The sequence below is a fragment of the Otolemur garnettii genome, unplaced genomic scaffold (genome assembly GCF_000181295.1).
Source record: "Otolemur garnettii isolate 467f Iridium unplaced genomic scaffold, OtoGar3 scaffold00023, whole genome shotgun sequence".
NCBI classification, from domain to species: Eukaryota; Metazoa; Chordata; class Mammalia; order Primates; family Galagidae; genus Otolemur; species Otolemur garnettii.
In genome coordinates, this window is record NW_003852418.1 from 1,856,556 (window position 1) to 1,866,601 (window position 10,046).

At 44.5% G+C, this 10,046-nt stretch overlaps 1 protein-coding gene across 4 annotated transcripts in view; it reads left to right on the forward strand.

Moving 5' to 3' along the window:
• The window catches only part of DHX35 (DEAH-box helicase 35), a 79,470-nt gene that overhangs the window by 38,517 nt on the left and 30,907 nt on the right, over window positions 1-10,046 (forward strand). For all 4 annotated transcript variants that reach the window (XR_002772747.1, XM_003787593.3, XM_023512023.1 and 1 more), the window contains 4 exons: window positions 1,119-1,215; window positions 2,027-2,185; window positions 4,659-4,869; window positions 9,321-9,445. Coding sequence is in view for 3 of the 4 variants with exons in the window: in XM_003787593.3 (XP_003787641.1) it covers window positions 1,119-1,215; window positions 2,027-2,185; window positions 4,659-4,869; window positions 9,321-9,445 (592 nt within the window). In the remaining variant the exon portion in view is untranslated. The remainder of the gene's footprint in view (window positions 1-1,118; window positions 1,216-2,026; window positions 2,186-4,658; window positions 4,870-9,320; window positions 9,446-10,046) is intronic.

Below are 10,046 nucleotides of genomic sequence, written 5' to 3' on the forward strand. Positions count from 1 at the left end.
ACTCTGTCTCAAAAAAAATAAAACAAAAAACAAAACCCTCCACCTGTAATGTGGAATGACAGGGCTCGAAGCTCTAAGGGGATGAGGAAGAGCATGTTTTGTGTCTCTTGTCATTGATTTAGAACAGGTGTCCTCAAACCTCGGCCTTTGGGTCACATGTGGCCCACCGAGGACATTTATCCGGCCTGCTGAGTGTTTTTGCTGCCGCTGCCTGTCCTGCTTAGCAGCCACTCGTACCGAGGCCCGCAGTCCGGCCTTCCAGCGGTCTGAGGGACAATGAACTGGCCCCCTGTTAAAAAAGTTTGAGGCCCCCTGATCTAGAATGTTGAGGAACTCTGCTCAGCATCACTGTTAAATTTAAACTCTTAACACTGATGCACACATTTCCCTGAGTCTGGCCAGTAGCTCAGTTGGAGAGCGCAAAGTGGTGAAAGGTTGCAGGAGAGGAGCATGGTAGTTCTCAGAACTGGGGTTTACAAGGCTGCCTGTCAGTGGGAGCAGTACTGGTGGTTTGGTTCTCACCTCTCTGCACTTTAGTGAGAAGGCCTGATTGGCATTTTTGGGAGGAGGCCCATGGACAAGAAAGGACCATTCTAATTCCTATATGCAGTCACTGGGAAGCAAAGACCAGGAGTTTGGTCCAGTGGCTGTAAATCCAGAGAGTTGTAGACTTGACTTCTGAGTCACTCTGGCTAGATAGTACATCCCCCAGCTCCATCCAGCCAACTCATACGTGCTGCCAACAGTCAGGAGGGAAAACGGGCCAGGAAGAGTGTGGGATTCACCACTGGGACCACAGTCCCAGATTTTTCACTGGCCCTGTGTCTTTGCATGTTAAAGATAATCCATCTCCTTGCATGGGTATAAAATTTTTATTTCTTTGCACATAAAGCTAAAAATCATAGTTTATATAATTATGGATTACTCTCGGATTACTTACATTTTAAAAAAGGGAGGGAGGAAAGAGTGAATATTTATGTTATTTATCCAGGTACTAATTACCTGCTGGGCAGGTCCAAACTAACTTTGAGGAGGCTGTGCTGCCAGATTATTAGGGTAACTGATCTGTAATTAGGGAGCATAGTCTCCTGATGAATTCATCCCACACATCTTTTCAGTCCTGTTCCAGATTACATCAAATCAACTGTGGAAACGGTTCTGAAAATACACCAGACGGAGGGAGATGGAGACATATTAGCGTTTCTTACTGGCCAGGTAATTCCTCTGGACCTCTCCATGATGAGACATGTTAAGGCAGCACCAAAATTAACACAAGCTCTGTTAATTTACTCGGCCCTTTATTTCATGTATTGTTGTTTTGTGTGGTTACTTAATTGTGTAAACATGTGTTTGCTTCAGTGTCATTCATCTCCCAACTAAGCTGTCAAGGAGTCATTAGCGCCTGCCTGTTGGGTCTGCAAAGGGCTAAATGTATTTCAAATTTATTAGCTGATTCCAGAATAAATTAGATAGTTCACTCAATGGGTTGTATTGTCTGCCAGAATGTAATATGGCATCAGGTGCATTTTTCTGCTTCACACCTCTTTTCCCAGTGACACCTTTACAACTCATCCTGGAAGTGACAAGGGTCCATGTTACAGGAAAACAATTGCATAAGCCCAAGTGCTCACTCAATATGGCAACTTGTCCATGTGCATGAAATACACATGTAAGCTGAGTGAAATAGTCGTTGTTTTTATTTATTGGGAACTCTTCTATTCTTTGCAGATAGTATAGACTTTTAGTAATTAATATTAGTTACAAATTTTTATCTGTTGATGGTCATTGTTCAGTAACATTTGATTGGAATATTTATGCTATTTATCCAGGTACTAATTACCTGCTGGGCAGGTCCAAACTAACTTTGAGGAGGCTGTGCTGCCAGAGTGGAACATTATGGAACTAAAATTCTTGAATCTGACCAGAATTAAAATCCTGATCCCAACTTTCATTTTCTTTCCGTGTGATAAAATGGCATGTTTCAAATTGATCTTGTTTTCTTTGATTCCTGGTTCATTGTCTTTAGGAAGAGGTAGAAACTATTGTTTCCATGCTGATCGAGCAGGCTCGAGCACTAGCTCGCACTGGGATGAAGAGACACCTCCGAGTTCTCCCCATGTATGCAGGACTGCCTTCCTTTGAGCAAATGAAAGTGTTTGAAAGGGTGTCACGCAGTGTCAGAAAGGTGAGACTCTCCTGATGACCATGGGTATTTGCAGCCATTTACAATCATATTGGTGCCCCTTTGCTGTCCTTTCCATGTTGGAAAGGATTTTTGTAATTGACGTGAATCTTGCTAAACAGGAACGTTTCTTTCAGAGTTTTAGGTTCTTGTTTCTGTGTAGTAGGTCTAAAAGTGCATGATAGATAAGGTGTTGCGAAGATTCCTAAACCCACCCACTCACAGTACTGCCTCTCTTCTGCCTGCCTGATATTTCCCATAACATGATAGATACTTACTGCCTTGGCTTATGGGACTATTTTGGCAGATTGTGCTTAGTCAGAGCAGTAGGTAAGTTACCACAGTGGTCTAAAACCTAAATCATTTAAGTATCAGTTTGCCCATAGAACCAAATTTAAACCAATTAATTCAAGGTGTGGCGTAGAAATCTTTAGCCTTGAACTTGGGGTGGGGAAGGGTGAGGTGGAAAGCATCCTGTGTGAAGGAGCCAGCAGGCAGCCAGTCTGCTTACTGCTCCTGGTGCCCCTGGGCCTGACTCTGCTGTTCCTCCCATCAGATGAGGAATGCACAGAGCCAGCCAGAAGTCAGCTTATATAGTAGTAGCTAAAGGAGGCGTGGGATGGTCTGAGGACCTGCTTTCAATTTCAGACCACTTGGAAGAGGGTGCTCAGCCTTTGGCCACTGGGATAGAGCAGCTCAAATCTGCCCAGTCAAACATTGATTGTGGCCAGCCAGTCAGGAGTCCTGCTTCCTCCCCTGGGTTGCTGTGTGCCCTGCCATGAGTTTCTCAATCTCGAGTCTCAGGTTTTGTAGCTGCTGAACATAAGTTTTAACTTTTAAATAGTTTTATAACATAAAATCTCAACTATCTACTACATAAAAACATTAGGAAGATTTTTATAAAATGATCATTTATAATATGATTTTTATAAGATGATTTATTTATTTTTTATTTTTGAGACAGAGTTTCACTTTGTCACCGTTGGTAGAGTGCCATGGCATCATACTTCACAGCAGCCTCCAACTCTTGGACCTAACAATTCTCTTGCCTCAGCCTCCCACGTAGCTGGGACTATAGGCACCTACCACAATGCCCGGCTGTTCTTAGAGACAAAGTCTCGATCTGGTTCAGGCTGGTCTCAAACCTGTGAGCTCAGGCAATCTGCCCTCCTTGGCCTCCCAGAGTACTAGGATTATAGGCATGAGCCACCATACCTGGCCTATAAGATGATTTATAAAATGCAGAGTCACTGAGAAAATTTTTAAGGGCCATATATACACATCCTTTGCTGCTTAAAACCCTACAGAGGCAGCTCCTAGTTTAATTGGAATAAAATACAAATATCTCACATTGGCCCATAGACCACATGTGATCTGCTCTCTGCCTCCCTCCTTAACTTCCTCTTGTGCTTACTCTGTATTCTGGCTGTTTCTCCTGCCTTTGAACTGTCTCTTATGCTTTGTAGGATTGGCTGCTTCCAGTTAACTCGGGTCTCAATTCAAAGTCATCATTCAGAGAGGCTTTCCCTGGCCAACCAGTGTACTGTTATTATGCCCTGTTATTATACTACTAAAACATATAATATACATGTTATGTGCTGTGTGATATTATGTTACCTGGTTGAATTTTCTTCATGGTATTTGTTGCTGTCTGAAATTCTGAAATGATCTTCTTTTTCCTTAGTACCTCCGTATTCCAAACACGCCAGAATAAATTCTTTTTTTCTGAGACAGAGCCTCAAGCTGTTGCCCTGGGTAGAGTGCCATGGGGTCATAGCAAACAGCAACCTCTGACTCCTGGGCTTAAGCAATTTTCTTGCCTCAGCCTCCCAAGTAGCTGGGACTACAGGCACCCACCACAGCGCCTGGCTATTTTTTGGTTGTAGTTGTCATTGTTGTTTGGCAGGCCTGGGTTGGATTTGAACCTGCTAGCTCTGGTGTATGTGGCTGGCGCCCTAGCCACTTGAGCTACAGGTGCTGAGCTGACAGAGTAAATTCTTATCTGTCTTGCCATCATACATTCCCAGCACCTTGAACAGCGCATGGCAAAGCTCACACCCTCAGAAAATAGTTAGAATGTGAATGGATAAATGAAGTTAGTGATTTACTTTGGTTGTGCAAAAGGGGGAAAGTAACATTCTTGAATATTTGCTATGTTCTAAGTAGTAGGCTCTGATCCCTTTATGTATGTCTTTTTTAATCCTTTCAGTAACTCTGGGGGAGGTGATAAATATTATTTAGGTGAAGAAATGGATGCTCTCAAGGTTGAGTGACTTGTCCAGGGTCACATGATTAGGGAGACTTCAAACCCAGGTTACCCTGACTCTGACACTCATGCTCTTTGTGATAGATCAAATTGCCTGTCACAGATCCTACGGTGTTGGAAATACCATTCGCTCTTTAGCATTTCTGAGAGTTTAGTAAAAGTGAAATGAATAAAATAACTTCTTTCTCTTCTCTTCTGTGGGAAACTTAGGTGATAGTGGCCACAAATGTGGCAGAAACCTCCATTACAATCAGCGGGGTTGTGTATGTGATTGACTGTGGCTTTGTGAAGCTTCGAGCTTACAATCCCAGGACGGCTATCGAATGCTTGGTGGTGGTGCCAGTGTCCCAGGCGTCAGCCAACCAGCGAGCAGGACGTGGTGGTCGCAGCCGCTCGGGAAAATGTTACCGCCTTTATACAGGTAAGTGTGGCTTTCTTAAGGTTTGGACTTTCTCATAGTCAGCAAAGATGGCAGAACTTTGCATCAAATCCAGGCCTCCCTCACAAAGCTCTGTGTCGTCTGACTCCCACTGCCCTCCTCACTCCAAACATAGCATTTCTTTGCTGCCACTCCTCATCAGCCAGAGCTGGCCACATGGTCACCACCTATCTGCCGTTGCTCTTCTTACCTGAGTGATGTCTGGCCTGTTTGTAGCCACATGCCCTGTAGCGCGGGCTCTGGGTCAGGTCCTGTCTTTCTTTCCTTTCCCTTGGTTTACTGGGTTGTTTTCTTATTCTGAGATCCCTGAATCTTGTGGGGCCTCTGTTGGGTTCCACTTTTGCCTCTGATTCAGAGCGTCTCTGCTGTGCTAAAATGCAGAGTCCACTCTTTCATAGAAAACAAATAGCTAGTGAATTCTCTCTCTGTGCCATGCGCCATTCTAGGCTCTGAGGGAGCAGAATGAAATTCCAGTACCAGCTTCAGGAGTTTTCTTTCTAGCTTGAAGACAGTCTTACCTACAAATAATGATGTGCTCTGAGTTGCTGTTTCCCCCTTTGCACCCTTCTTTTGTGGGGAATGATACTGAGATTTCCCCATTTGTCCAGATTCAGTGTCTAAGTCATTGTTAAGTCCCTCCTCCTCTCCAGTGCCCATCTGCACTCATTTACCAGGTCCAGGGTTGTTTTGTTCCGTTTTGCTTTTTTCCGTTGCTGTAGCTACCTCTAAAGAAGGTCCAGGAGTTTTAGCCCGCCTTTTACTGTTTTCCCTTCTGATTATCATTGTCCTTATTCAGCGTTTGACATTGTTCTTGTTTTTATCAAATGATTACCGAACACCTGCTTTGTGCTGAGCATGGTTTTAGAGCTTGGAAATCTGGGGCTAGGTCTGTGGCCACGTGGTAGGCAGTCTGGTGATAGCAGAAAATCCACTAACAGATCAGCATATTATGGTATGCTAGGGCTGCCATAAAAAAATAGGAAGCCCTGGAAGCAGGGAACAGGCTCAATATTACCCTGCTGGGGAGCATTTCACAACCAAGGTGGTGTTTGGGCCTGACCTTAGTTGTCCAGGTGAACGGGTGGCAGTGGAGGTCAATTTCAGCACTCCAGACGGGGCATGGAATATGCCAGTACTTGGAAGGAAGGAAGAGGGTACAGGGCGTTTGTGGAAGGGAGGGAGTAGGCAGAACTCAAGGCTGGAGAAGTAAGGGCAACTGCTGAAGATGCTAAGAAGGAGGCTCTGTGCCTGTAGCTCAGCAGCTAGGGCACCAGCCACATACACTGAAGCTGGCGGGTTCGAACCCAGCCTGGGCCTGCCAAACATCAATGACAACTACAACCAAAAAAAAAAAATGCCAGGCATTGTGGCAAGCCCCTGTAGTCCCAGCTACTTGGGAGGCTGAGGCAAGGGAGTCGCTTAAGCCCAAGAGTTGGAGGTTGCTGTGAGTTATGACGCCATGGCACTCCACCGAGGGTGACATAGTGAGTGTCTGTCTCAAGAAAAAAAAAAAGCTGCTCAGAAGGAATGGTTGGAGTGGGAAAAGGAGCACCAGGACTAAAGGACATTCTGAAAGGCAGACAAGGAGAAAGTTTCAAGATAATTTTCTTTTTAGAAATAACTTGAGGTGAAATTTACACAACGAAATTAACCATTTTTAAAGTGAGCAATTTTGTGGCATTTGTTATATTCACAATGTTGTGCAGCCACCACCTCTATCTGGTTTCAAAACATTCTCCAGAGTAAAACCTCTTACTTATTAAGCAGTTTCTCCCCATTAGTCTCAGTCCCCAGCCCCGGGCAATTAGCAATCTGCATTCTTCTCTCTGGATTTCTCTCTTTTGGCTATTTCATAACAATAAAATCATATAATCAGTGGTTTTTTATGTGTAGCTTCTTTTACTTAGCATTTTTAGATTCATCTGTATTGTAGCATGTTTTTTCATTCCTTTTTATGAGTGAATTCCATTGTATAGGTAAACCATGATTGGTCCATTCATGTGTTGACCAGCTGTTTCCATCTTTTGGCGGATGTGAGTAGAGCGGCTATGAATGTGTGTGTATGTGTGTTTGAGTACTTGTTTTTCTTTTTTTTTCTTTGTCTTTCTTCTTTTTTTTTGAGACAGAGTCTCACTTTATTGCCCTCAGTAGAGTGCCATGGTGTCACAGCTCACAGCAACCTCCAACTCCTAGGCTTAGGCGATTCTCTTGCTCCAGCCTCCCGAGTAGCTGGGACTACAGGTGCCTGCCACAAGGCCTGGCTATTTTGTTGCAGTTTGGCTGGGGCTGGGTTCCAACCTGCCACCCTTGGTATATGGGGCTGGTGCCCTACCCACTGAGCCACAGGTACTGTCCTGAGTACTTGTTTTTCATTCATTTAGGTATTGCAAGGTCATATGATAATTCTGTGTTTAATTTGTTAGGAGTTTGAGTTATTTATTTATTTATTTTATTGTTGGGGATTCATTGAGGGTACAGAAAACCAGGTTACACTGATTGCATTTGTTAGGTAAAGTCCCTCTTACAATTGTTCCTTGCCCCCAAAAGGTGTGTCACACACCAAGGCCCCCCCCCTTCCCTCTCTCTGCTCTTCCTTACCCCCACCTCTCTCCCTCCCTCTTTCTCTCTCTGCTGGGGCTTGAGTTATTTTAAAGAGGAATGGCCAGCATCATTTCTTCTGTCATTTCACCCCAGTGGATTGGGGTGAAAGATCACTGGCTCCCGTAGCATGAGCAGTTTTGGTGGAAGTGGGGTTAGAGGGTTACTGGCTGACGGTAATGAGGGTGTCTGTGTCCAGCCCCTGGCTTCTAGATTGTGCAGTTCTGAACAGGGTACCATCTGCTCAGACCCTTCACAGTTCCCAGAACCTTCCAAGACTTTTCCTCAGCCTGTCTTTTCCCCACACCTACCCTCTACTGCGTCCCAGCTGAATCACACTCTTCTTGCGCTGCCTTCTGCTTACACTTTGATACCTTTTCCTGGGGCCGTTTCCTCTTTGCCCTGCAGCAGAACCTCCCTCCGTATGCTTCACATCCTCTCAAATGGCAACCCCTTCTGAAGCTTCCATAGGTGCGTGCTGGAGACTGTGCTGGCCTTTCCTGAGCCTCCACTCACTGGGAATACGCCTGTTCCTCCTTGGAGTCTTGTCGCTTCGTATCGCTGAAGCTTTTCAAGGGGAATGCCTGTGGCTCCTGCAGCTCCTGGCCCACCTCCCACACTCTGGTCCTCCAGAGGGTTGCGTGTCTGTGAACTCTCAGGAAATACCTACTTCCTGTGAGCATCTTCTCAGCAAAAGAGTCGTCCGATAATTCTGTTTCTCCCTCAGTCAGTAGGGTGCTGTATCGAGCATAGTCTTGAAACTACAGGGAGTATCCCAGTTGGAACTTCCTCCTGGTGCCTGTCATCCAGAACCTTCCACTTAGACCCGTGCAATTGGCGATTTCTATCTATCAGTCCACAGAATATTGGATGTCTGTTTTCTCAGAGCAAAGCTTTTTGAAGTTATTCAGTGACAGTGCTATTTCTTCATGACACTCTTGGTTTGTTTTTTTATTCTGTAATTCACTGAAGCTTTGTAATCTAAATGGAAGTTGGGCCACCGTGTGTTGTTTAGGAAGGGTGTGCATCACTTAAAATGTTGACTGATGTGGGAAGATTTTGTGGGTGGAGGATTCTCAATATAATCCGTAAGCTTTCTGAATATACACAGAAATGATTTAATCTCTTCCTTCCTCTTTTTCCCCCCACCCTTTTGGCTTAGCTTTATATAAAAAAGGCCTTCCCAAGTCTCTTTCCCTCCCCACCCTCTTTTCTGCACTTCCCAGCCTAGGATTTCACTGTCTGATGATGCATTTTCCTGTTCAGGTCACCTTTTGTTTCTGAGCAGATATGTAACCTTCAGTAATCTCTTTGGAGTAGCATCTGATTCTAGGCATGATGTTGTATGCCTGGTTCATCTGACTTAAAAAGTTAGATGTGGACAGTTTTTTCTGTTTATAAGATCTGGTCATTTGTTGTATTTTGGTGCTATTAATATTTCAGTGAGCTGTTGGAGTTCTTTGCTTATGTATGCGGTTCTTACCTCCTCGACTTCTCTACCCCAAGCAGAGCTGCTGGTAGCAGCTGGGCACTGACACTGAGTCAGCAAATACTTGTTGCTTTGATTTAATGTTTTGCTGACAAAAAGCACTTGAAAAACTGCATTCTGAAGTAAAAAGACAGACTTTTATAAAGGTATATTCTTCACATATGTTTATCTAAAGTATATTTTAAATACAACTATCTTTCCTAGGTATAAAATCAACTTTTTATTATGATAGTATATGGATTTGCTCCTAGAATCCTACTGCTCCTGTTCAAGGTAGAAAAGAAAAACAGTGATTGCATTTGCTTGTGATGTTTGATCTGAAACAGTTCTGATTTCCTATCTGCAGAGGAAGCCTTTGACAAGTTGCCTGAATCCACCGTTCCTGAGATGCAGCGTAGCAATTTGGCACCCGTTATCCTGCAACTGAAAGCACTGGGAATTGACAATGTACTCAGATTCCACTTCATGTCAGTAAGTCCTGGCTTCTGTCTGGGGCTGCAAGGAGGCCAGAGAGCTCATGGGGCTGTCAGGACATTGTTGTAGGGCGTGCCATTTTTCTTTTTATTTCCCATTCAGGTCATGTGTTGTGTGCCTACTTTGCAGGGCATGGGGGAAAACAGCCAGACAAGGGCCCCATAATTCCTGTTCTTGTCTGCTCGGAGTTAGAGACAAGTAAGTGCTAATTACAGAGCAGTGTGGTGCGTGCCATGAGAGGAAGAGCCCCCAGCCTAGTTAGTCATGTCTGAAGTAAAACCTGAAATCCAGGTAGGATTTTACCAGGTTGAGAGGGGCGGAGAGGTCCTGGACTGCAAGACTGTGTGTAGGCCTAGGTGCAAGAATACCAATCTGCTGGTAGAGCTTTGGTAGAGCTGCGGGAAGCTTACAGTCTGTGGCTGATTATAGTCTGCTTGTTTCCTAAGGCAGGTTTCTAGGAGTGGGTGATTGGGGGATTAGGGGAGGGGGCAAGGGTCCTGCTGGATGCTTTTTTTTATTGTTTGGGATTCCTTGAGGGTACAAAGAATTAGGTTACACCAATTGTATTTGTTATTTGTATTTGTTATTTGGATTTGTT